Source organism: Pelophylax lessonae (assembly GCF_965119305.1).
Source record: "Pelophylax lessonae genome assembly, chromosome: 1".
NCBI classification, from domain to species: Eukaryota; Metazoa; Chordata; class Amphibia; order Anura; family Ranidae; genus Pelophylax; species Pelophylax lessonae.
In genome coordinates, this window is record NC_138768.1 from 658698545 (window position 1) to 658726214 (window position 27670).

At 44.7% G+C, this 27670-nt stretch overlaps 1 protein-coding gene across 1 annotated transcript in view; it reads left to right on the forward strand.

Moving 5' to 3' along the window:
• Positions 1-27670, forward strand: part of SMARCA5 (SNF2 related chromatin remodeling ATPase 5) — a 166567-nt gene that overhangs the window by 58064 nt on the left and 80833 nt on the right. The window contains exons 7-9 of the mRNA XM_082273714.1: positions 9-164; positions 16559-16690; positions 16813-16881. Of these exons, the coding sequence (XP_082129840.1) occupies positions 9-164; positions 16559-16690; positions 16813-16881 (357 nt within the window). The remainder of the gene's footprint in view (positions 1-8; positions 165-16558; positions 16691-16812; positions 16882-27670) is intronic.

Below are 27670 nucleotides of genomic sequence, written 5' to 3' on the forward strand. Positions count from 1 at the left end.
TTATATAGGCAGCCTTTGTTAGAGACGTTCTTCTGCCAGGTGAATGGGATGTTTGTGTGACATCTTACGAAATGCTCATTAAGGAAAAGTCTGTTTTCAAGAAGTTCAATTGGCGATACTTAGTTATTGATGAAGCCCACAGGATTAAGAATGAAAAATCAAAGGTGGGTATTGAATATTCTGGTCTGTTTGACAGCAGCGTTGCATACCTATATTCATCTTATGTGAACATTCACATAAAATTACTCTCTACATGTTATTGCTTAGATATGGTTGGCACTGGGATTTGAGAGTAAAAATAGCCTTAAAGTGATCTTTAAAAAAAAAAAAAAAAGTATTTTTAGTGCATTTTATTTATTTTTTCTTCTTAGTAGCCTGCAGAGCATTGTGCCTATGATCAACAAGTCATGGGTGCAGTGACAGGCTCCTGCAGACTGTTATGAGCTGTCTGCTCATAACTCCTGAATGGGAAGAAAGTTACTGGAGAGCAGGATAAATCAATGAACTACGCAAGCTCTTGTTTGGAATCCTTGTAGTGTAGATTGATGTGGTGGTATGGCAGACAGAATGGATGCGGGGTAGAAAATAGACAATGATTTATGGTCTCCTTGGTAATTATTGCAGCTGTATACATCTTAGTAAACCCATGGATTTAAGTGTTGAACTTGTAGATCTGGGGTTCCCACTCGCCATCCCAGAGCATCAGTGCATTGAGCCGGGGGGGAGGGGGGGAGGAGCCTGCTAATGGCGCCGGCAGCAGGTGCATGCTAGACGCCAGGGAGATCCCATCCAGGAGCTGAGAATGCAGACCCATGCGGCTGCAGAGATCCATCCCGCCTGCTCACAGGGCTGACCCCCCCCCCCCACTCCACCGCCACTAGATTGCTGTTTCGACATACCTTGGCACCGACACCGGAGGATACCGACGGCTCCAAGATCCAGGAGGAGGTCGGCAGTACAGAGAATGTTGGAGCCTGGCAGCTGGAGCCGCATAGATGTCGCCCCTCCCATGGGACACTGAGCTAACCAGGCACTGGCCTGAGACTAAATAGGAATAACAGAGGGGAAGGTGACCGAGGAGACTACAGCTCCCAGCAGGCACCATGAGAGGGGAGACCGGAGAAGGAGAGAGGGGAGACCCCCTCCTCCATCTACAAAGGTGAAAAAAAAAAAAAAACTTATTTCTCTAGAAATATCTGGAATAAAAAACAGTCCCCACTATATTTGATTTCATGAGACTTCCTGAGCCTTATAATGTGATATAAGGAATTAAATTATAAGTGGAGGTGGAAGCATAGACAGTCAAACCAGCACCTGTGATAATCAGAGTGAAATTTTCATTTATATTGGTCCATATCTATATTGAGGGGAAAAGAATAGGATTTAAAATGAAAAACAAATCTACTAAAGATGGGGGGAGGAAAAAACGCAAAAATAAGTGCAAGCCCCGGGACAATCAAGATGTACATGACGCCTGAAAAAACGTGAAAATGCAGGGGAGGAACGACAAACAACCCTTAAATCAAAACAAGATACTGAATTAAGAAAACTAGGAATCAGAAACCATCAGGGATAAATGGAGAAAATAGCCTCAACCCCCCCCCAAAAATAGCACGCAGATGGACAGAGACCGGGAAGTCAGAGGAGAGGTAGAGGGTAATATAAAAAGACCAACTACCCACAAAACTAGAAATAATGGAGATGTTTGCTAAATTGGAACAATCAATTAAAAATGAAATGATAACTTTACACGGTGATCTGGGACAAATGCTGAAAAGAGTGGAAGAAGTTGAAGAAACAACGGTCGGATATGGGAAGGAGATAAAGGTATTTGAGGAGGCAATAAGGAAGATGAATCTGGTACAGAGAAATATACTATATAAATTAGAAGATCAAGAGAATAAGGACGGAAGAAAAAAATATAAGGATTCTGGGTTTCCCAGAGCTGGGGAGGGAAGAAAGGATAGGAACTGAGTAAGGAACATAGGTAATGGATGGCAACCCGAAGGTCTGGGGGTGCATCTAACACAGGTCCCCAAGTGGAGAACAGGAGGGCTGGCGAGCATTGCCAGAGCTTCACCCTAGGGTAAGAGTTGATACGAGGAAGGAGGAAGTGTATCAACAGGGCCTAAAGGGAGAAGGCCCAGATACCCAACTATTGGGAGTAGAGGAGAGTGGGGGGAGGGGAGAGGGGGGAAGGGGGAAAAATTGTATATTTAGGATATTTTACACACTAATATATTGGACATATTGAGAGGGAAGTGGGGACTTGAACTCTATGCCCTCCCACTCCGAAAGAAGAGGTTAAATAAGGAAGAGTTGGAGAACATGGGGTTCAACACATTTTTCTAGATGTCAATCATAAATGTAGTAAAATGTAATGTCAGAGGATTAAATACCCCGGAAAAAAGGAAAAAAATTCTTAGGGAAGTAAAAAATATGGAAGCCAACATAATAATCCTACAGGAGACCCATATAATACATTCATCTAATATTAGATTATATACAAAATACCACCCTACATGGTTCTACTCGGACTCTACAACAAAAAAATCAAAGGGAGTGGCCATTGGAATGTCCAGGGGGCTGAGATTTACTCTAGAGGAGAGGTTGGCGGACCCTGAAGGGAGATTCCTTTTCCTGAAGGGGAAGCTATTGAGTAAGGAGGTTACACTAGTGAATATATATTGTCCGAATGATAAACCCCTGAACTACTTAAGAAAGATCCTGGATAAATTAACGGACTTTAAGAAGGGGTGGGTAATAATGGGAGGAGACTTTAATTTTTGTTTAGACCCGGAGAGGGATAGTACGTCGAGTGGACAGAGGAGTAAGAGACTACATTTAAGAACAATAAAAAATAAATTGTACCAATCCCAACTTTTCGATACATGGCGAGTGTTACATCCAGAAGAACGGGATTATACGTTCTACTCCGCAGTCCGCGGGACGTATTCAAGGATCGACTACCTGTTGATTGAACATAGAGGGATAGAGTCCGTGTAACAAGTAAAAATAGGTATAAAATCATGGTCGGACCACGCCCCTGTTTAAAATAAAGTTGAAAATAGCGGGTGAGCAATCTAAAACAAATATCTGGAGAATAAATGAAGAGTTATTAAGGGACAAAAAAATGGAAGGAGGAAATAAAAAATGAGCTGGAATTATATTTTCTGATAAATGAAAAAGAAACCCCTAAAGATATACTATGGGAAACGCATAAGGCCTACATACGAGGGATTTTAATTGCGAAAGGAGTCCAGAGGAAAAAAGAGGTCAGCAAATAAAGGTTAATAAAAGAGATATTTGAATTATAATAGGGGCATAAAAGAACATAGAATGTGGAGATTCATCACAGTCTAGTAATAGAGATGAACTAAAAATATTACTAGAGCAGGAAATTAAACAGGAGGTAAATAAGATACCAAAAGAGAACGATCAATGGAGTAATAAGATCGGGAAAACATTAGCAAAGGCAGTAAAGAAAAAATTAATTAACTTTATAGAGAGGATAAGGGATAAAGGGGGAGAAATAAGGTATTCTTCAATAGAAATAGTGAAGGTGTTCCAAGAATATTATGGAAGATTGTATAAATTCAAAAAAGAAGAGGTGGGAAAGACTGACCCTGAGAGAACAGAAAAAATCATAAAATATCTAAAAGAAGCGAAGTTGCCCCAGGTACAGAAGGAACAGTTCGATCAGAAGACCCGATTACAGAGTAAGAACTAGGTAAAGTATTAAAAGAAACTAGTTCAGGTAAGAGTCCAGGGCCAGGCGGGTTTACAGTGAACTACTACAAAAGGTTTAACCACTTAAGCCCCGGAAGATTTTACCCCCTTCCTGACCAGGGCCTATTTTGCGATTCGGCACTGCGTGACTTTAACGGACAATTGCGCGGTTGTGCAATACTGTACCCAAATTAAATTGACGTCCTTTTTTTCCCACAAACAGAGCTTTCTTTTGGTGGTATTTGATCACCTGTGCGATTTTTTTGATCATGCGCTATAAACAAAGAGCGACAATTTTGCAAAAATAAAATTTTTCCCATTTTTTTATATGAAATTCCCCCCCAAAAAAATGTAAAAATCAAAATTTAACATTTTAGGCCAATTTGTTTTCTGCTACATATGTTTGGAAAAAAAATCGCAAAAAGCGTATTGTGATTGGTTTGCGCAAAAGTTATTGCGTTTTACTAAGGGAAAGATTTTTGTCATTTTTTATTATTTTTTTTTAACGAGTAATGGCGGCGATCTGCGTTTTTTTTCGGGACTGCGACATTGCGGCGGACAGATCTGACCCTTGACTGACACTTTTGACACTTTTGGGGGTACCATTGACATTACTACAGTAATCAGTGCTATACATATGCACTGTTACTGTAAAAATGACACTGGCAGGAAAGGGATTAACTTTATTGGAGAAGGAGGGGTTAAGTGTGTCCCTAGGGGCGTGCTTCTAACTGTGATTGGATGTGGCTTTTCATGTAACAGCAGAGATTTACGGTCCTACATAGCAGGACCGTATGATCTCTGCTGTTACACAAGGGAGATTGACAGGCGGCTTTGTTTACATTAGTCGCCTGCCTTTCTCCCGGTGTAACCGACGATCGCGTAAGAGCGGCGGACATCGGGTCCGCTGCTCACATGCGCGCGGGGGGGGGGGGGGGCGGTTCCGTCAGCGAGCCGGAGCGCGCATCCGGCGGCGCGCGCTCGCTCCCTAGAGCTAGTACTACGTCACTTTGCCTGTGAGGGGCTGACTGCCGACGTATATAAGATGTTAAGCAGTCGGCAAGTGGTTAAAGATTGATTGATTCCTAAATTAAAAGAATATATTAACGGAATAGGGCCTCAATTACCGTCATACTGAAGAAGGAAAAAGATGCTATGAATTAGGGCTAAACGATATTGAAAAAAATCACATTGCGATATATTTTTTCCCCACGATATATATTGCAATATTTTTGCGGCGGATCCTCTTCGTCGCGCATTTTTAGTAGTGATGAATGTTGTGAATTTTGGCTGTGACTGAGCGGTGAGCGCCGTGAGCAGTGGCACAGCAAACCAATGACGTGTGACTGTGCACTGTACAGGCACGCGGAACGTGCAGCCTTCTGACCATACAGGGTTAAAAGTAATGTAGGGCAGTACTGCAGCCTTCTGATTGTACCATACAGGGTTAATGTTACTGTAGGGAACTGGGTGGGAAGTATCGCAGCAGGTTGTGCTCTCTCCTCCCAAAGCACCTCCCAATACATATCCTCTTGCGTCCCCCCATCATGTGTGCTACTTGCTCTTCCCGGTTACTGTGCCCCCCCTCTCTACTGTATCTATAACAATACACAGACCTCAGATCATCAGCACGGCTCTGGCAGTGAAATCTCCCTCCCTCCTCCCGGGTTCCTTCTCCTCTCTGTTTACATCCGAACATGTGCAGGGGGTGGGGGATGCTCAGTGAGATGTGTCTGCTGTTACAGGAGGATGATCGCTGCGAGTGAGACACAGGGCTGCAGATGTCCTGTGCCCCCCTCCCCCTTCCCGTAGGCAGCGCTGTGTGGGATTGTACACACTTCTCTGCCTTCCACACTATCGCATGTCCGGTGATGTGACTATCGCCCAGGCTCACTTCAGGATGTCGATGTGCACTTCGAATATTGTTCAGCCCTACTATGAATTGCTCTAGCTATAGACCTATTTTGCTATTAAATGCAGGTATGAAACTGTTTACGAAAGTACTGGCAACTAGGATGAAAGATATATTATGGTAGAATGGGTCCATAATGACCAAGTGGGTTTTATACCTGGAAGACAGGGTAGGGATAACGGAGTAAGAACAATTCTCTTGATGCAACAAATAGCTAGGAGTGGTATCCTGGGGCTGATACTGTCAATCGATGCAGAAAAAGCATTTGACAGGGTAAATTGGTAATTTATGTTGAGAACTTTGGAGGAATTGGGAATTGGAATAAGGATGATGGCATGGATAAGATCAATATATAGCCAACCCACAGCGAGAGTTAAGATTAACGGGACCCACTCCGAGCCATTTGAGATGCACAATGGAACAAGGCAAGGTTACCCACTCTCCCCGATGTTATTTGTTCTATGCCTAGAACCCCTGTTAGCTACTTAGGGGGAATCCTGATACAAGAGTAGAAATGGGAACAGTGGAGCATAAAGTAGTTGCTTTTGCAGACAATGTTTTTCTATATATAACTAGACCTAAGATTACACTGCCAAATGTGATGAAAACTTTAAAAGACTATGGGGAAATCTCTAACTTAAAAATTAATTTAACGAAGTCAGAAATATTAAGTATTAATATTAAACCAACAAGAGGAAGAAGTACTAAAACGTGACTTTTTCCTCTATATGGAAAGGACCAGAATTGAAATATTTAGGAATTAAATTGACATCTAAGTCTCCCTAGAAAAATTATATAAAATAAATTATATACCATTGCTAAATGAAATAAAAACAGGCTAACTAGTAGAGTATTATCATGGATAGGAAGAATTATTATAATAAAAAAGGCAATATTACCAAAAATAGCATACAAATAAATGCTTCCAATACCAATCTCCCAAACATATTTTAGGATTTTGAAGACGATAATAACTAAATTTATATGGAAAAAAGGAAAACCCAGGATACAGTATGCGGTCTTAACGAAAGGCAAAAATCAAGGAGGTCTAGCGGTCCCAGACTTTAAAAATTATTATTACGCGACACTATTAGCACGAGTCACGGAATGGGGAAAGAAAAAAAGTGGGAAGAGTTGGGTAGAAATAGAAAACACTTTAAGTAATTCTAATCAAAATTATATGGATACCTCCCCAATATAGAAAATTAAGCACAAATACACATATAATTACACAGCACGCATTAAAAATATGGGATTTACATCACAAAAAAAAAAAAAAACGGGAATATAATTCACCATTAATCCTATTAGGACACAAGTTTTTTTTTTTACCAGGACAAGGAAAAATATGGGGCAATTGGATGGGGGGGGATATAAGATTTAAAAGATATTTTGGTCAAAAATAAAATGTGCGCAATAGATGAACTTAAAATGAAAAAATGGAAAGTAGATGGGTGGAGATAGTCAGTTGCAACATTTTGTGGCGTCGCTATCTAAACCACTAAGAGCAGAAGCGGAATTACTGCCCTTTGAGAAAATGTGTGTCTCAGAAGGGAGTAAAAATAGCATCGCTAATATTTAAAAAATTCTTGTCAGATGGAACCAACTGTACCTCCGTTCATAAAAAAATGGGAAGAAGAGTTGGGAACACAGAGGGGGGATTTTCACTTGGGGAAAAAGTTTGAAGCTAATACATGGGTCCGCAGTAGACACAAAAACAGCAGAAATGAATTATAAATGCCTTTCTAGGTGGTATAACACCCCAGATAAAGTCTATAACTATCAGAAGGAGAAATCCAAATATTGTTGGAGGAGCTGTGGAGAAATGGTACATATATGGTGGAAGGAAGTCCCAGCCTAAATTAAGAAGATTACAAATATTGAGGTCCCAGAGAAGCCATGGTTTTGTTTGTTTGATGGAATACAGAAAACAGTAAAACAATATAAAATAACTGTTATACCACATTCGATGAATGCTGCAAAGGGCTTGATACCTCTGTTTTGGCAGAGAGATGAAGCCCCGAATGTAAGAGATTGGATTATTAGGGTAGAGAAAATAAGAACGATGGAATATTTAAAAAACGGGGATGAAGAAGAAACTGTAGAATGGGAAAACATTTGGGAGGATTGGAATGAGTTCCAGAAAACTAGGGAATATACCAAGTGGCGAGACAGAGAGGAGGACGAGGGGATTGGTGGGAGGCAGAAGAGGGAAAAAACAAGGGATTGAAAATATAATTGTTTTAATGCATATTTGTATGTTTGATATTTTGAAAAATTAATAAACAAATTAAAAAAAAAAAGTGTTGAACTTGTTGGGGGCAAGGGTTAAAGAGGGTGGTAATGCGGTAAGGAATGCAGTAGGAAATTGAGGAAAGAAAAAAATAACAAAGGGAGTGTAGAAAGGCACAGAATTAAGGGAGTTTTAAGGAAATGTACCAAGTTGGTCCCCTATTTAAATGGTTAAAAGGAAATGAATGATACCTGTACATTGATGGTGTGAAAACACCCAGGGAGCTGAATTCTTTAGCATTTTTTTTAAATTGATCAGTCATTGAGCATCGTGGTCAGTTTCCAAAAAAAAGCAGTGGGTATCAGACCATAAGCCTGGGTTAACACATACTGCGGCCGCGGTTCACAGCAGGGGGACTGGTACGTCCCTGTTCCCCCCCGGTTCGGGTCCGAATTTCTGCTGGCATTCGCACCTGAATCTGAGCAAAAGACCCCAAGGATCCCCCCCGGAGCTGTGTGAACCTGCTCCATCGAGAGCCTGTCACTCTGCAAGAACAATGTCCAAAATATTGACAAAACTGAGTTTTATAGAGCAATTTGTTTAGCTCATTACACAAAAGTAAGGTTGGTAATAGAATTTGAATTACAAAATCTTCAGCTTTACTCAAATTATTTGATGCAAAAATGGGGGGGGGGGGGGTTTCTACAGCTGGGGGGATAGTCATGGTGTGGATGGGCAGGCTGGCGAGGGGTTCCCCTGTGGGTCGAGATTACCACGGGGCTGCCATTTTCCTGTAGCCTCCGTCTGTTTCTATGGCGGCGGCCACCTTGGTACACCCGTTTTTGCCCATTTTGCGGTGGATTTCTTGCTGTGATGGCCAGTGGGTGTGCCTGGAGGCATTTTTGGTGGGAGGAGCCCCTCCCTTCCTTCACCCGGCAGTTTCCGGGCTCACTTCCTTTTGCTGAGCCGCCACTGACATGTGCAGACCTTTCTGATTCAGAGTGCTGCTATCTAGGGACAGTGAGTTGGGGGGGGGGGGGAATTTTCCTATCTCCCTGTGGGGGTTCCTTAGCGTGTGCCTGACCTCTGGGGGTGCTTTAGCGCTGTGGGGACCTTTTTTTTTTTTATTTTTTTTTTAGCAAAGGAAAAACGTTTTCTGTCATTTTCTCAGTTTGGTGGTGAGTTCTATTAGTGCAACATGGACCTCTCAGACCATTTGTCCCCATCTGGCCCCCCTCACGGCGTAGGGCCCTCCAGATCTCAACGGTCCCCTGATGCGATTTTCAACGGTCCTGGAAGCTTTTGTGACCCAGGTGGAGGTTGGCCTTTAGAGGGCGGGGTGCGAAGAAACAACATCCACCTGCCCCTGCCGCCTCTGATGTCTCGGATTCTGAGTCTGACTCAGCCACCGCAGACATGGGTACCTCCGCCGGGTCTGATACCCCGCGCCATGCCTCCTCTGATAATAAGGACGTGCTCTCTGCCTATAAGGCGCTAGTGGATGCACTGCTGTTTTCTGTGCATTAAACCCTAAAATTGGAGGATGCGGCTGTCGCTCCTGGGGCGCAGGTTGCCTTCGGCACCCATAAGCCTTCAAGGGTGGAAAAGTTTTTTTCCTTTCCCCACCTTTTTTGCTTGCCTACCTGCCAAAGAATGGGATCGGCTGAAACATTCCCCTGGGGTGTCTAGGCGGTTTCCTAGACGCTACCCGTTTGAGGATTCTCTGCTGAAGTGGTCGGTGCCTCCTAAGGTGGATCCCCCGGTCTCCAGGCTTAACAAGGCTACAATTATTCCGGTGGAAGATTCCCCGCCCTTTTTAGGACCCAGAGGATAGAAAGGCTGAGGCTGTGGCCCGCAACATGTACGCTATGGCGGAGGCCTGCTTTTGCTGCGGCCCTTGTCACCCAAATGGTGACTGAATGGGCGAACTGCTACGCCGTGACATGGAGGCCAAGCCTGTCCCTCCTGCCTTTGTGTAACTGTTGGACCAGATGGTGCAGGGGCTGCAATTTTCTTGTGATGCCGCGCTGGAACACTGCTTTCCTGCCGTGTCGTTTTCGGTGGTCATGAGGCGTATGCTCTGGCTGAAGTGCTGGTCTTTGGATCAGGCTTCCAAGAAGGCCTTGACGGAACTCCCCTTTCAGGGGGACCGTCTGTCTGGGGCTACCCTGGACGACATTAAGGGTCTTACGGGGGGTAAGAGTACCTTTCTCCCGCAGGCTTCAAAGGGTAGGGACCCTCACCGTAGGCGGGGTTCTTCCTTTTCGGCTCACAGAAAGTATTTTCGTTCCTTGGGGGCAGCCTAAAAGGCCAAGCCCTTCAAGGCTCCCTTGGGTGGTTCCAAGCGTCCCTGGTCTGGGAAACAGAAGTTCGGTTCTGCCAGGTCTGCAGACAAGACCCCCTTGGCCTAAAGGTGCGCCCTCTCGTGACTGGGGTTGCCTTTGCCGGTTCTCAGACTTGTGACTGGCCCGGATCCCAGACAAAGGGGTCCGGGAGGTTGTGCGGTCCGGATACAAGATCGAGTTTCGATCCGTTCCTCCGGTCAGGTTTTTACCTTCCAATGTCCGTCTATCCCAGGATCGCTTGCGAGCGCTCTATGGGGCAGTGCAGGACTTGCTACAGCAAGGAGTGATAGTGTCTGTTCCACACGCGGAACGCTTTCACGGGTTTTATTCCAACCTGTTCACGGTTCCCAAGAAGGAGGGCAAGGTGCGTCCGATCCTGAAGTCACTGAATTTGTTCGTGCTCGCTCAAAAGTTCAAGATGGAAACTATTCGCACGGTGGTGGCCTCCCTGCATCAGGGGGATTTCCTGGCTTCAATACACATCAAGGATGCCTACCTTCACATTCCAATCTGTGGAGCTCATCAACGTTTCCTCAGTTTTGCCGTGTGAGGATCACTTTGTGGCATTGCCCTTTAGTCTTGCCTCCGCTCTTCGGGTCTTCACAAAGGTGTTGGTCCTGGCGCTGTTACGGCAGTGGGGGATTTCAGTCCTTGGTTGCCTGGACGATCTGAAACTCCGTGCGGAGTCCCCTGCGTTACTGACGGAACACTTGGGGGTCACCATGAGAACTCTGGAGGAGTTCGGGTGGATCGCGAATCTTCAGAAGTAGTCTCTGACCCCTTCCATGAGACCTATCTGGGCCTGACTTTGGACTCGTCCTCAGCCAGGGTGTTTCTTCCTTCGGAAAAACTCCAAAAGCTCCAGTCAGCAGTTCATCTGTTGATGTCCAACGACCGGCCGTCCCTTCAGACCTGTGTGAGAGTACTGGGACTGATGGTGTCGTCCTTCAAGGTGGTCTCATTCGCTCAGTCCCCCCCCTTCCACTGCCTCATCTGATGTGTCAGATTCTGATTCAGCCAGTCTCCCTGCCAGGTCTACTACCTCGTGCCCTGTCTCCTCTGATAGTGAGGATGACACTTCTCCCTCCGCCACCACGCAAGAAAAGGCGCTGGTGGACGCACTGGTTGTTTGTGTGCGAGACCCTTAAAATGGAGGACGCAGCTGTGACTAAGGCGCAGGTGACTTTTGGCACTCCCAAGCCGTCCAGAGCAGCAAAGGTTTTTCCCTTTTTCGTATATTTGTGAGAATATGGTCAAAGAGTGAGACCGCCCCAAGTGTCCCTCTGGGGTCCCTAAGTGGATTACTAGGCGCTACCCCTTTGAAGAGTCTTTTTATAAAAAAGTGGACCGTGCCACCTACGGTGGACCCTCTGGTCTCCAGACTGAAAAGAGCTACCATGATTCCAGTGGAGGATTCCCCGTCCTTTAAGGATCCGGCGGCTAGAAAGACGGAATCTGTGGCCCGCAATATGCACTCCCTGGCGGGGTCTGCGCTAAGACCGGTGTTTACTATTGCCCTTGTGTCACAAACTTTGACTGAATGGGCTAAGTTACTATGTCGTGACCTGGAGGGGGTACAACTTCCCTCTGCCTTATTCTTTGGTTAGAATTCTGGTATGCGGATCAGACCTCAAAGAAGGCCTTGTCCGATCTACCTTTTCAAGGTTATCGCCTGTTTGGGGCTACCCTTGAAGACCTTTTCAAAGGTCTTACAGCGGGTAAGAGTACCTTTCTCCCACAGGCTAACAAGGGTAAGGACCCTCGTCGTAGATGGGGTCCATCCATCCTTTTCAGCACACACGTTTTTTCATCCCTCAGGGTCAAGTGATAAGGGATCAAAGTCCTTCAAGGACCCCTTGGGTGGCTCCAAGCGGCCCTGGTCTGGCAAACAGAAATCGGAGGAGTTCGGGTGGATTCATAACCTTCAGAAGTTGTCCCTTTCATGAGACTTGATTATCTGGGTCTTACTTTGGTCTTGTCCTCAGCCAGGGTGTTTCTTCCTCCGGACAAACTTCAGACTGTGATTCAGCTATGGCTGTCCAGCAAATGGTCGTCCCTTCGGAATGTATGAGCGTTCTGGGACTGATGTCGTCCTTCGAGGCGGTACCTTTTGCTCAGTTTTGCACGAGAATCCTCCAGAAGGAAATCCTTCTCAAATGGAACAAAGATCCAAGTTCCCTGGACAACCATATCCAGCTAAGCCAGATGACCAGGGGTCCCTGTTATGGTGACTTCGGGCCCCTGACGCTCAAGCAAGGGAAATATTTTCTCCACCTATATTGGACAGTGATCACCAAGGATGCCAGTCTGTCCGGGTGGGGAGGTGTTCTTGGCAAGCTTTCTGCTCAAGGAGATTGGTCCCTGGAAGAATTCAGGTTACCGATCAATGTTCTCGAGTTGGGAGCGATCAGACTTTGCCTAGTCCACTGGATGGAGTACCTTCAGGGCTGTCAAGTGTGCATTCAATTGGACGATGCCATGGCTTGTATCAATCACCAAGGGGGCACCAGAAGTGTCCTTGATGTCTTGGAGGTGGCAAGCATCCTTCGGTGGGCGGAGTGCTTTGTTTCGGCTCTCTGCCATTTACATTCCAGGAGTGGAAAATTGTCAGGCAGACTTACCTCAGTTGGAAGACCTTGGCTCCAGGGGAATGGTCTCTTCATCCAGAGGTGTTCCAGCAGCTGTGCCTTAGTTGGGGCACTCCAGAGATACATCTGTTGGCGTCTCGGATCAACAGAAAAGTAGAGAGGTTTGTGGCCCACTCTCGGGACCCTCTGGCAGACGCCACAGACAATGCTGGTGGCTCCGTGGGGCAAGTATCAGCTGATGTATGCCTTTCCTCCGCTCAAGTTGCTGCCAAAACTTCTCTGCAGGATCGAGGCAGAAGGGATTCTGGTCATCCTTGTGGCTCCAGATAGGCCTCGCCGAGCTTGGTATGCCGACTTGGTTAGGCTAGTCACAGACGTTCCTTGGAGACTTCCTCTCAGGGATGCTCTGCTGTCTCAAGGACCAATCTTCCATCCTGCTTTACAGTCACTGGGTTTGACGGCTTGGCTGTTGAAAGCCATGTACTGAAGGACAGGGGATTGTTTGCTTCAGTGATTCCCACTCTGCTTAAGGCAAGGAATGCGACTTCTAGAAAGATCTATAATCGTACATGGAAATCGTATATTGCGTGGTGTGAGTCTCTTGGGGTTCCCCCCTCACTGTTGCTCGGTGGCTCGGATTTTGGCTTTCCTCCAACGAAGAGTTGATCAAAAACTGGCCTTGAGTACAATCGGGGGTCAGGTTTCGGCCTTGGCAATTTTCTTCCAAAGGCCATTAGCCTCCCATTCCCTGGTGCGTAGCTTTATCCAGGGGGTGCGACATTTGTCTCCTCCGGTGCGACCTCCGTTGCCACCTTTGGATCTTAATTTGGTGCTGTCGGTTCTCCAGAAACCTCCCTTTGAAAATATTCAGGAGATTCCCTTGCTTACCTTATCACAGAAGGTGGCCTTCTTGGTGGCTATTACTTCTGCGTGCAGGATGTCGGAACTGGCGGGATGGTCCTGTCGTCCTCCCTATCTGGTGGTTCACAGGGATAAAGTGGTGCTTCATCTGAATCCATCCTTCCTTTCAAAGGTGGTTTCCTGTTTCCACTTAAATGAGGACACTGTGCTACCCTCCTTGTGTCCCAAGCCTAAACATCCTAAGGAATTTGCACTGCATACTTTGGATGTGGTTCGGGCAATCAGGGTGTACTTGGCAACTACTGAGTCTTTTCGAAAGTCAGATTCGCGCTTTGTACTCACAGATGACCCAAAGAAAGGGCTGCCTGCTTCTTTTGCTGCGACTATTTCCAGATGGATCAGACAGACTGCTGTGCAGGCTTATTCAATTAAGGGTCAGGTTCCTCCTTTCCCTGTTTAGGTGCATTCTACTTGGGCGCTTAGTGCTTCCTGGGCCTTTCGCCATCCGGCATCTGTGGTTCAGGTTTGCAAGGCGGCTACCTGGTCGTCTGTTCATACCTTCACAAAGTTTTTTAAGGTGGATGTGCTGGCATCTGCCGATGCCTCCTTTGGCTGCAAAGTTTTGCAGGCTGCCGTTTAAGGGTGTTTTAGTCTCCCTTGAGGGTGTTTAATGTTGTTTTTAGGTGGGTCTCATCTTGTTCTGATTAATCCTATGTTGCCTACTTGGCTGTGGTTCAGCTTTGGGGAATATTTTTCTGCTGTTCCCACCCCTCATGGTTTATGGCACTGCTTTGGGACGTCCCTACTGTTTTGAAGACTAGAGCCTATGTCCCTCAATGAGCGATCGAGAAAATTGGATTTTGTTTTACCGTAAAATCCTTTTCTCTGAAGTTTGACGGACGCATTAGCCGCCCCTCTATTATTGTGTTGGGTTAGTATTATTTCTTTCTCTGACACTGCTTTGTTACAAAACTGACATCCTTTAGCAGAGAGAAGGGATATACCCCCTGGGACTGCCCATAGGCATAGCCTGAACTTTTTACTGCCTAGTGTCCTACTCCTGTAGGGGGCAGTATAACCCTACTGTTATGAAGAACAGAGACTGCGTCCGTCAATTAACAGAAAAGGATTTTACGGTAAGACAAAAATCCAATATTTGTGTGTGTGCAAAAAACAAATCTTGGTTGCATTTATTAACCTGCATTTGTGGTAGAGCTGCACGATTCTGGCCAAAATGAGAATCACGATTTTTTAGCTTGGAATAAAGATCACGATTCTCTCACGATTCTCTGTGTAACAAAAAAAAATTGGGATAACTTTACTGTTACGTTTTTTTTTTATTCATTAAAGTCCATTAATTGCGTTTGAAAGACTGCTGCGCAAATACAGTGTGACATAAAATATTACAACAATCGCCATTTTATTCTGTAGGGTCTCTGCTAAAAAAATATATAAAATGTTTGGGGGTTCTAAGTACTTTTCTAGCAAAAAAAAATGATTTTAACTTGCAAGCAACTAATGTCAGAAAAAGATCCAGTCTTTAAGAGGTTAACCTTCCTTTCTGCCTGGCAGAGGGAAGAAAAAGATACAATGTAATCGTTTTTGTTTATAGTTACCGGGAGACTTTGCTGATAGCCCTTTGCTGGGAGGCTTTTTTTTTTTTTTCCACAGCTGTTCTCTCTGCTATGCAGCTATGCAAAGAATCGACCATATCTCAGGGTTAGATCGTCAGGAGGGGTGAATCGAGATCGCGATTTTCATACGATTAATCGTGCAGCTCTAATTTGTGGGAGTAATTTGTAGTATAGTGTCCCATAGAAAATGTTGATTCTGAAAGGAAAGGTTTGCTGACAAATCTGTTGGGGTGTATTCATTTATGCTGAGCAGTGTGTGTTCACACGCACATGAACTTTAATGGCATCCCAGTCTTAGTCCGTAGGGTTCAATATTGAGTTTGCCCACCCTTTGCAGCTTTAATTCTTTTGGGAAGGCTGTCCACATGGGTTTAGAAGTGTCTCTATGGGAATGTTAGACCATTCTTTCAGAAGTGCATTTGTAAGGTCAGGCACTGATGTGGGCGAGACAGCCTGGCTTGCAATCTCCGTCAGAATTCATCTCAAAGGTTTTCTATCAGGTTGAGGTCCGGACTCTGTGCAGGCCAGGCCAGTGAAGTTCCTCCACCCCAAACTTATCCACCTTGAATTGTGCACTGGTCCAAATCATTTGGTGGAGGGGGGGATTATGGTGTGGGGTTGTTTTTCAGTGGTTGGGCTTGGCTCCTTAGTGCCAGTGAAGGGAACTCTTAATGCCTCAGCATACCAAGACATTTTGGACAATTTCATGCTCCCAACTTTGTGGGAACGGTTTGGGGATGGCTCCTTACTGTTCCAACATGACTGCGCACCAGTGCACAACGCAAGGTCCAAGAAAAAGATTCTGTGGACAGGTGTCTTTTATACACATAACGAGTTGTCGTTGGGAGCACCTTCTTAAATTGACAGGACTAATCTGTGTACCACATGAGCTCATACTGTAGCCAGAATTATTGTTGGCTGGTAGCAGATCAAATACTTTTTTTTCACTCCCTAAACAATACAAAATTTTGTATTGTGTGTGTTGTTTGTTTCCTGGTTTTTCTTTGATATTTTGTCTGTCATTTAAAATACACCTATGAAAAAATGATAGACCCTTCATTTCTTTGTAGGTGGGCAAACTTACAAAATCTGTAGGGGAAACTATTTTCGCCAGTGTGTATGTTTTATATATTTTTTATAATGGTGTGAAGGAGGGGTTGTGATTTGTACACCCAAAAGATTTATTTTTTTGGAGTGCTTCTGTTGGGTAAATTGATATACCTGCATTTCATCTGACATATATATTTTTATTTCAGTTGTCTGAAATTGTGAGGGAGTTCAAGACGACTAACCGCCTTCTCCTAACAGGAACCCCTCTTCAGAATAATTTGCATGAACTTTGGGCTCTTCTGAATTTTCTTCTGCCTGATGTCTTTAACTCTGCTGAGGTAAGCTGCGTCTGGTAGATGGGTGGAGTGGGTGAAGTCCTTGGCAAACTTAAAATCCTTTGTGGAGAATACTGGTACACCTGTATCTTCCAATTACTGAATATCTGTCTTTTTTGTTCTAGGATTTTGACTCCTGGTTTGATACCAATAACTGTCTTGGAGATCAGAAACTGGTGGAACGTCTTCATTTGGTAATTTACTTTAGGGGAAATTGTGTGTGTGTGTGTGTGTGTGTGTGTGTGTTAAGGGAAAAAAACATTAACACCAACAATGATAGATTACTTGTTCAGTGTTTTAAATGGGGTTTAATTGGGGCTTTTTTTCAGCTGGAACTTGGTGGAACTCAGTTGCACCACCTTTGGCTCAGGCCCACTGCTCCCTGCTCATCACCATCACTTGTACACACAGGGTTGTGGTTTAGTTCCTGCAACTTTTTTCTGAGAATAAAAGCCCTGGGTTTAATTATAGCATTATTACAAATGCTGGCTCTGCTTCTTGCTGCTTGAACTTATATCTTTTAGGGCTGAAACTAACGATTATTTTCATAATCGATTAGTTGGCTGATTGTTTTTTTAATAATCAGATAAAAACCTCAAAAAAAAAAAAAAAGGTTGGTGCATAATTTGGTTAATAATCTTGAATATCTAAATGCAGTGGTAATTATAAATATCCAGCTATATGGTTGGATATTTATTCCACTCTGACACAGATATATGTATTAGAGGTTTAAATTTGGTACATGTGAGACTTGGATCAAATTTTTTTTAAATGTGAAAAGACCTAAAACACTGTTTTGCAAATTTTCAGACTGGATTGTTATATAATATTCATGAGACTCCCTTGTAATAGGCAAGGTATTTTGATGCAAGCTCCCTGCGCCTGCTGTCACTTATGCTGGCTATACACAAACAACTTTGTCCTTTAGATCATTTTTTAAGAACATTTATCCGATTTTCTAACCATTAGTGGGGTTCATTTGGTGTTCGCTGTCCACTACATTGACAGGAAAATTTGAAGGAGCAGAATGGAAAACTTCTCGATCAAACAAATCTTCAAATAGTGTATGTGGGGGTTTGCTCAGAAGTTATATTAGTTTTTAAATTGAATGGTAAAAGCAAGTGGAATTTTCAAACACCCCTTGTCTATTCTAAGAATATACAAATAATTTTTGTACAAATATTCTTGCCCAAAAATCAATACATGTATGGGCAGCATAAGACATTTAGCAGCAGCATTCTTTTTTTTTTTTTTTTTATCCCCTGTCATGATGGGGTTTATAAAAAAAAAAAAAAAAAATAGCCCTTTATAGTACAAAAACACATAATCTCTATAATATAATAAAAATTTCTACTGTGAAACAGTGAAAGTATTATATCTTGCATCATGTGTATGTATATAATATACCCAGAAGTCTGATACGCAGGGTATTTTAACTGGGAGTCAGACATGAAGCTATATGGAGGGGGGGAAATAAAATTTTTATATTAAAGTAGAACTAAAAGCTGAAACTTTTTTTTCATGGATATAATTAAATATAATGCACAATACTGGTATAATGCCTTATATCACCTCTAGTCTGTCAGCCTCCACCTTCTCTGGGTTCAAATGCTGATCTTCCCTGCACATAGCCTTTAAAGTGATTGTAAATGTTGGATTTTTTAATATAACAACAAACTTGTCATACTTACCCGCTCTGTGTAATGGTTTTGCACAGAGCAGCACTGATTCTGCCACGCCCCCCACCCATGGCACTTCTTGCTCCTCCTGCCTTCCAAGTGCCCCTTTTAGGAAGCAGCAAAGTATAGTACTGTGTATAGTGTCCCTATAGCAAGGTAAAAAAAAAAATTCCCTGCCTTTAGAATCACTTGGTTCCTCCTTATGCCCAAGACTACATTTCTCATGAGGCATTGCTTCTCACATATTCACATTCTCCGCCATCTACTGACATGTTTGGACGGTGTACTAAGCTGTATGTGCGTTGCACTGTATTTTCTAGGGCTGCAACTAACGATTATTTTAATAATCGATTAGTTGCCGATTATTTTTTCGATTAATCGGATAAAAACTCAATATGCCTTTTTTTTCATTTATTTAAAATAATAATGAACAAACAGAGCGTTAGTGCCGGTTCACACTTGTGCGGTTTGTGAAATCGCATGTAATTCGGAGCGCACTGCTCCTAAATTACATGCGATCTCGTGTGCCGATGCGAGTTCAGCCATACACTTTGTATGGCTGAATTCGCAGCGCAACCACAGCAAACTCGCACATGAGGCTTTTTTTGAGCCGCCTCAGAATCGGATCGCACAGTGGTACACAAAAAAAAAGTTTTGGTATAAGTGCCGGTTCATACTTGTGCGGTTTGCGAGATTGCAGGTAATTCGGAGTGCACTGCTCCTAAATTACATGCGATCTCATGTGCGGATGCAAGTTCAGCCATACATGAGGCTTTTTTTGAGCCGCCTCAGAATCGGATCGCACAGTGGTAAGTGGTACACACTTGTGCGATCTGATTCTGTGCAAACTTGCAGATCGCACTGCAATATGCAATTGCAACTGGGGGTGTCAACTTTTAATTTGCACCCCCTGTGTATCGCATATGGCAGTGTGAACTGCCAGATGTGCGAATGCGATGCGGGAACACGCTGCATATTCGCAGCGTTCCCGCATCGCACAAATGTGAACCGGCCATCGCATCCGCACATCTGGCAGTTCACACTGCCATATGCGATACGCAGGGGGTGCAAATTAAAAGTGAACGACACCCCCAGTTGCGATCGCATATTGCAGTGCGATCTGCAAGTTCGCACAGAATCGGATCGCACAAATGTGAACCACTTAACCACTGTGCGATCCGATTCTGAGGCGGCTCATAAAAGCCTCATGTGTGGCTGAACTTGCATCCGCACATGAGGTCGCATGTAATTTAGGAGCAGTGCGCTCCGAATTACATGCAATCTCGCAAACCGCACAAGTGTGAACCGGCACTTATACCAAAACTTTTTTTCTCTAGCGCTCATCGACATACGTAGTCCTCGGTGATACACCACCTTCGGGTCATGCCTCCTCCGTAGGAGCAGGACTAGACAGGAAATTAAAAAGCTCTGGCCACACCCTAGGGGCAGTCCCAGAGGGTATATCCTCTCTCTCTCTGCCTCAGCAAATCAGTTATTTTCTGTCTAGTTAGGAGTAAGGACCTAGATACCTTGCTGGGATCTTAGGTCCTGGCAAGAATTTTTTTCTAAAAGGATTTTTAGACCGCTTTTTTTCTCCAGTGTTCCTGTGAGATCTTCAAGCAAGAAAGCTGAACTGGGCGACGGGCTGGATGTTGAGATCCGGTGGTCACCCCAGTTCAGCCTACGAGCGCGTGCAGGCCATAGCTCCGCGCTGGGTCGGCCGCGACAAAGTCCCATTAAAAGGACTGAACCCGCGAGTTAAACATCTCGCTGAAACGCCAAAGACCAGGAGTCACGGCGTCCGTATCGGTCGACAGCCCTCCCGCCCCGGTGGAGAGGGGTACTGTCAGGAGTTGGTGCCCGCCTGGTTCCGGTATGGTGAGTAGTATGTTCCCCCTTTTTCCCTGACGGGTTTTGTGGTGAACGCGGGCCCCTCTCTGTATGGTAAGAAAGAGTTCTTTCTATCCTATAACATGTCACAAATCCTCCTACTTTGAGTGTGATTTTATGTGTGCAAAAAGCCAGGAGGCTTGGTTTGGGAGCTAACAATCTATTGTATACATGTTTTAAAGATGTAATCTGTGGCATTCTGGGAATCTTATGGGTTAAGTATAAGCTACCTACCAGTCAGAAGCCACGGACATGTAGACTGCCTTCCAAATCAGATCTCCAGCTATTAGCAGGCCTCCCGAACGGCCATGCGGTCCGCCAGGGCCGGTACCGCCAACCACGCCATATCCCCATGCAGTGAGAGTGTTGTGTGCCCTGCAGCACACCGCTAGTCAGCACAGGCCGCCGCCATTTTTTTTGCTGGATCGCACGAGCCGCCATTTTGGCGTAGCCTCGTGTCTCCAGCATGGGGGCGGCCATGTTTGAGGTGATCCTACACCTCGTGGAGCTTGGGGGAGGCGCCGGAAGGCGTGCAGAGGGGCGGAGCCGCCTCCCTTCTTCCTGGGCAGCCAGCCAAAGACTTCCTGTTTGTCAGGACAGCGCTGTAAGCTGTTGCAGTTTAACTCTGAGCATCAAGTGGTGAGCCTGGGGGTCTATCTCTCTCTCTCTCTCGATCGATAGGGATCCCTAGCAGGTAACACTAAGGGGCTTTTTGTGGCGCTGGGGGTCAGAAAAAAAAAAAAAAAAAAAAAATTTTTTTCTTTTGAATTATATTATCCAGGAAGTAACTGGAGTTATCATGGACCCTGCCACACATATTCCCCCACCTGTTTCCCTCGAGAGGGCCTCGGGACCCGCCGGTGCACAGAGTATAGAATCATTTACAGCAATTTTGGAGTCTATGGTGGCTCGGGTGGAGGCGGCCTGTCAGGGACGGGGGTCAAGGAAGCGACCCCCGCCTACCCCTATACCATCTGACACCTCTGACTCAGATTCAGAGATGGTCACAGCAGTTGCAGGTTCCTCTGCAAGGGCTGTTATCCCAGGTAAAGCCCCCTCAGACAGTGAGGAGGACGCTTCTTCTCCTGCTATAATTCAGGAAGAAGCATTGGTGGACGCACTAGTTGTGGCAGTGCAAGAAACCTTAAAACTTGAGGCTTTACCGGCAGAGGCAACTAAAACAGAGAGGCCTTTCGGTACTAATAAGCCCATCAAGATGGCGAAGGCTTTTCCGGTACCTAAATGTTTTGGTAATCAGATTAAAGGAGAATGGGAGCATTCTAAACGTACCTTTACTATTTCCAAGCGTATTGCTAGACGCTATCCGTTTGAGGAATCCATCATTAAGAAATGGACGGTACCACCAGTCGTGGATCCGCCTATTTCCAGGCTGAATAAAGCCACGGTTATTCCAGTGGAGGACACTTCGTCCTTTAAGGATCCGGTGGATCGAAAGATAGAAGCAGAGTCCCGCACTATCTTTTCTCTGATAGGGTCAGCATTTAGACCAGTAATTGTTATTGGTCTAGTTTCCCAGACACTTACGGAATGGGCGAAAATGGTACGCCAAGATCTTAGGGGAAAAGATATTCCCCAGGAGACATCTGATTTGATGGAACAGATCATACAAGGGCTACGGTTTATCTGTGACGCAGCCTTGGACACAACTCCCTTATTAGGGCATGCATCTAAGTTAGCAGTGATCCTCAGACGTGTGCTGTGGTTAAAATGCTGGTCAGCTGACCTAGGTTCCAAAAAGACCTTGACCAATCTCCCTTTTCAGGGGAATCGTCTATTTGGGGCCAACCTAGATGAAATCATTAAGGATGCCACTGGGGGCAAGAGCACTTTCTTGCCACAGGCTGCAAAAGCTAAGGGACCTCGCAACAAGCGAGGACCTTTCTTTACCGCCCATAAAGGGCGCCCGGCTGGTACTAGCGGGAAAGGCAAGACTCCTCCAGGAGGATTCAAGAAGGGCTGGTCGGACAAGCAGAGGACCAACCCAGCCAAACCCGAAGCAAAGGAGTACACAGCCTGAAGGTGCGCCCCCACCCGGTTTCAGGGTGGGGGGACGTTTTCACCGGTATTCAGGACATCAGATCGAGCATCAACCACTACTACCGGTGCGATTCTTCCCTTCCAACATTTAAGTACCACAGGAAGCGGTAGTTACCGTTCCCTGAATAGATCTTTTCCTTTACCCTTTCCTAAGATTAGTCCCGATACCTCACAGGAATCGGATCTGGTTGACCAAATAGGCCAAGTAGCCTCTAGTCGGGTGACTTCGGTCCCTGAGGTTCAACCAGAAAAGATCACCCTTCCTGATAACTATCAGGTATCTGATAAATGTGTGGAAACAGAAAACGACCAGACTTTCTCGGATGGTCGGGGCCAGATAGCTCTAGGGACGCCTGGTTCAGATCCAATCAGCGCCAGTGGTCCTAGAAATTCTAGGCTGGCCTCCTCAAGCCGGCCTGGCCGACTTGGACATGCTAGTCGCAGACGTTCCGTGGGAACTTCGTCTCTGGGAGTGTCTGTGGTCTCTAGGACCAAGTTACCTTCGTGCTTTACAGTCGCTGGTTTTAATGGCCTGGCCATTGAGACCCAAGTACTGAAGGACAGAGGTTTGTCTACTTCAGTCATTCCTACCCTTATTAAAGCAAGGAAAGCGACTTCCAGCAAAGTCTATTATCACACATGGAAGACTTGTATTGCGTGGGGCGAATCTTTAGGATTTCCTCCACGTACCTATTCGGTGTCTCGAATATTGGCCTTTTTGCAACAAGGGGTTGAGCAGAAGCTAGCCTTGAGCACCATCAAGGGTCAAGTTTCAGCATTAGCAATCTTCTTTCAGAAGCCGTTAGCTACCAAATCCTTGGTGCGGAATTTCATCCAGGGGGTGCGGCACCTGGCTCCTCCAGTCCGCGCGCCCTTACCGCCCTGGGATCTTAATTTGGTTTTGTCGGTTCTACAGAAACCTCCTTTTGAAAACATCAGGGAGATTCCCTTGCTTACTTTATCCCAGAAGGTGGCCTTCTTGGTGGCTATTACTTCTGCTCGCAGGGTGTCAGAACTGGCTGCATTATCATGCCAGTCCCCATACCTAGTGATTCATAGGGATAAGGTAGTACTTCATCCTAAGCCATCTTTTCTTCCTAAGGTGGTTTCAGATTTTCGTCTGAATGAAGATATTGTACTACCTTCCTTGTGTCCTCAGCCCAAGCATCATCGGGAACATGCGTTGCATTCCTTAGATGTGGTTCGGGCAATCAGGGTATACCTGAAAGCTACGGAATCATTCCGTAAGACGGATTCACTTTTTGTGATCACGGATGGCCCCAGAAAGGGTTTGCCTGCATCTGCCGCAACCATTGCCAAATGGATTAGACAGACGGTGGTACAGGCTTATTCTATTAAGGGTCAGAGTCCTCCGTTCCCTGTTAGGGCGCACTCCACTCGAGCGCTCAGTACTTCCTGGGCCTTTCGCCATCAGGCGTCAGTGGTCCAGGTATGTAAGGCGGCCACCTGGTCGTCGGTACATACCTTTACAAAATTCTATAAAATTGATGTGACGGCATCGGCGGATGCCTCATTTGGCCGCAAGGTTTTGCAGGCCGCAATTTGAGGAGACCGGTGGTCTACCTCGAGGGTTTTTTTCTGTTTGAAAATTTTTTTGTTGAGTCTCATCATTAAGGATGAGCATTGTAAACTTCTAGTTGGCACCGGTTGGGCCTTCTAGATTGGGATTTGATTTCCATTTTCCCACCCCTCAGTTGTGATACTGCTCTGGGACGTCCCGAAGGTGGTGTATCACCGAGGACTACGTCTGTCGATGAGCGCTAGAGAAAAATGGATTTTTGTAAAATATTACCGTAAAATCCTTTTCTCTTAGCTCATCGACAGACGTAGTCCCCGCCCCTCTGTTTTGGAGTTGGGTTGGGTTAAATTCTCTAAGCACTGCTTTTTCACATAACTGATTTGCTGAGGCAGAGAGAGAGAGGATATACCCTCTGGGACTGCCCCTAGGGTGTGGCCAGAGCTTTTTAATTTCCTGTCTAGTCCTGCTCCTGCGGAGGTAACATAACCCGAAGGTGGTGTATCACCGAGGACTACGTCTGTCGATGAGCTAAGAGAAAAGGATTTTACGGTAAGATTTTACAAAAATCCATTTTTTTTTTTTTTAAATTAAGCTGCTATATACTGTAAATTATATAATAAATGCTTGTCTAGATAAGAGTTAATATTCCTTATAAGGTGCAATATTATAATAGAAAAATAAGTGAATAAAAACGTCCATGTCAGCCATAGATATGAAATAGGGAGCAAAGAAAGACCCCCTATATGTGTTATATGGACGTTTTTAATCACTTATTTTTCTATTATAATATTGCATTTTTCTATTATAATATTGCACTTCATAAGGAATATTAACTCTTTTATCTGGATAAGCTTTTATTCTGTTTTTGGCGGGCTGCATTGCATGGAATGGACACTGTAACTAGTACTAAGCTCGGCACTCACGTTTTGCTGCTTCTCCCTCAGCTCGATATGACTCACTCCCTCACTGACTCAGCAAGAAGGCAGAGAGGAAAGGAGGGAGGGGGGAGGTCACGGAAGTGCCAAGCTATGAGAGAGACAGACAGTGAGTGCACACTGCAGCTTCACAGAGCAGACAGAGCTTGCTGACAGTCGGGGAATGTCAAGAATGCAGCACAACTAATCGATAATGACAATCGTTGACAACGATTGTAATTATCGATTATTATCGATTTAGTCGATTAGTTGTTTCAGCCCTAGTATTTTCTGAAATGTAAACCAATAATGCATTCTGTATGCAGGACAACTAATTGGCTGACCAACTAATCGATTATAAAAATAGTTGACAACTATTTTTATAATCGATTAGTTATCGATTAGTTTCAGCCCTAATATCTTGCTTATTTCTACAGTTTTTACAGAACTTTTGTGATAAGGGTTGTAAAATTTCTAGGTGGAAGCAATTATGCTCATTGTAATATGTTTCCAGAGATCTTCATGTCTAAACTTTGGCGGTAGCCAGACAGCTTTTGACAATGCCTACTTTGACATCTGTGGGTCAACTAATGTTTGGATCTGCTTCCAGAGTATTAAGCTACCTGCATAAGTATATTGCTGCCAAAGTTTACAAAATAACATCCCTGGATTAGAGCGTTTTTTGTAATGCCTATGATTTCTTATTTCTCTGAATGTTGGATTACACTGCTGCCTACAGGAGGATTAGGCAAATGATGCCAGCCCTATAAGCCGCCTTGCACCCAGAACACCTCAGTTTTTTGCTGAAGTCCATTAGGATAAACGTTTTTTTCTCTCTGTTGTAGAAAGTAGCACCTCCCTTTTTTTTTCCCTTCTCTTCATTGTAGTTTACAACATGCTGCTGAGTTATATGCAGCTATCCAGAATGGCAGTTTGTCAGTATTGTCATTGAATGCTGGACTGGATGATTACGGCATTGTAGCATCTGAGACCTTTGCCTACCATGTTAGCTGCAGAGTGTTTTCTGCATCCAGAGACCTACACATCCCCAGGGTGTTTCCCTGTTTCTGAACATTCACTTTGTCATTAGGCCATGTGTGCTGAGCACTGGGAGTTGCCTGATCCTTGACACATTGGGAATTGTCCAGTTTTCCATGGTAACTCTAATTTCCGATCACAAATGGTCCTGCTACTGCCTGCTTTGCATTCGGAAGTGATTGACACGGACAATCTGGACTTGTGTCCTTTATGCAATCTATGATGTCCTCTGATTTTATTTAGCTCCACTGAACATGGGCCTCCCCTCAGCTTTCTCCCAGGAGGATTTCACAGCAGTTATGCAGGATTTACCTTTTAAATAACTGTAGTCAGCTCTCAGCTGCTGAGGCTCGATCTGATGACCCTATAGTGAAGTTGCTATCCTCTGCTGTTTCTCCAATATTTGGAGACCATCTCCGCTCCTATTGACATGGCTGTCACCACTTTAAAATTTTATGACCAGACTGCAGCTTCTACCTCTGCTTTCCTCAGTTTAGACTCTAGGGTCCCTAAAACTGCCAAATTCTTTCTGGCGCACCTGGTAATTCTGGCTGACCTTTATACAGTTTGGAAGAACCCTGACAGCTTGGTCACTCCCTATAAATAGCAGAATTGTACCCATTTGAGAAAGACTGAATTAAAAATTGGGCTGCCACTTGTGGATCTGTCCCATCTTAAAGCCTTGACCATTTTTGTGGAGAAAAACACCTGTGTTTTAGGCCCCATCAAGAAGTGGAAATTAATCCCTTACCGTTAAAGTATTTTGACCCTAGAGGTTCTGTATAGAATCAACCAGGTCTGTCAAAGCCTCCCTCCGTCAGGAAGTATATTCTTTTTTCAACACCAAAGATGTATACATGCATTTCCCCAGTTTTTCAACACTTCAGCAAATCCTTTATTTTGCTGTGTCTTAGCAGTTCTTCACTTCAAGTATTCACCATTTTGTTGGCCCCTGTGTAACCCTGCTTTACTCCTAGATGTATGTCCATTGTTGATCTGGATGACCTCCTGTTGAGGGAACTGTCTGCACAAATCCTGACTGACAACAGAACCTGACCTGTCAAGACTTTATGGTGGTTTGGTTGGGTCCTGGATCTTTAGATATCAGCACTTAAACTGACTTATTGCTTGAAGTATCTAGGTTATACCCTACACACAACTCAATCCAGTGTTTTCCTTAGGAAAAGCTTTTAAGGGCTTCTTCACACCAGCTGAGTTTGAACTAGTAAACTTTAAATGCAAAAACCAATATGTTTTTAAGTAGTTGACTCACAGCCGGTATACCTATACCCCCTATATATTTTTTTTGTATGTTCTGGCCTTCTCCACCATTTACATCCCAAGCAAAGGTAGGCAGATTACCTCAGCTAGCAATGCCTTTACTTGGGGAATGGTCCTTATAGTGGACAACAAACAGGACAGATTTGTGTCCGGAAGCTCTGTTGGCTCTATGCGATCAGTACAACCAGCTCAAGATAGTGCATATTCTGGTGATCCTCATATCTCTGGACTGATCCAGATGGATGTAATACTCTGAACTGCTCAGACCCCTGGCAGACACTCTTCGGCTTTCACAGTTCTTTCTTGAGCAGAATTTTGTTCCATTCTTTCCCTGTAGGTGGTGTAGTATAACCCAACATTATGGTGTCTCAACGAACTGCAAGAAATGGCTTTTACAGAAAGTACAAAAATTCAGTTTTTTGAAATGTTAGTATCCTCAAGAGGTATAAAATATTTTGGTGATTTAACTCTTTGGCATCTAACAATTTTAATTGCAGCTTTTGGAGTAGACTCTTCAAAGCTCATCTCCACCTTCTTGAATAGCTTGTTGGGCCAAGCTGGTCCAAACGATTTATAACACCAA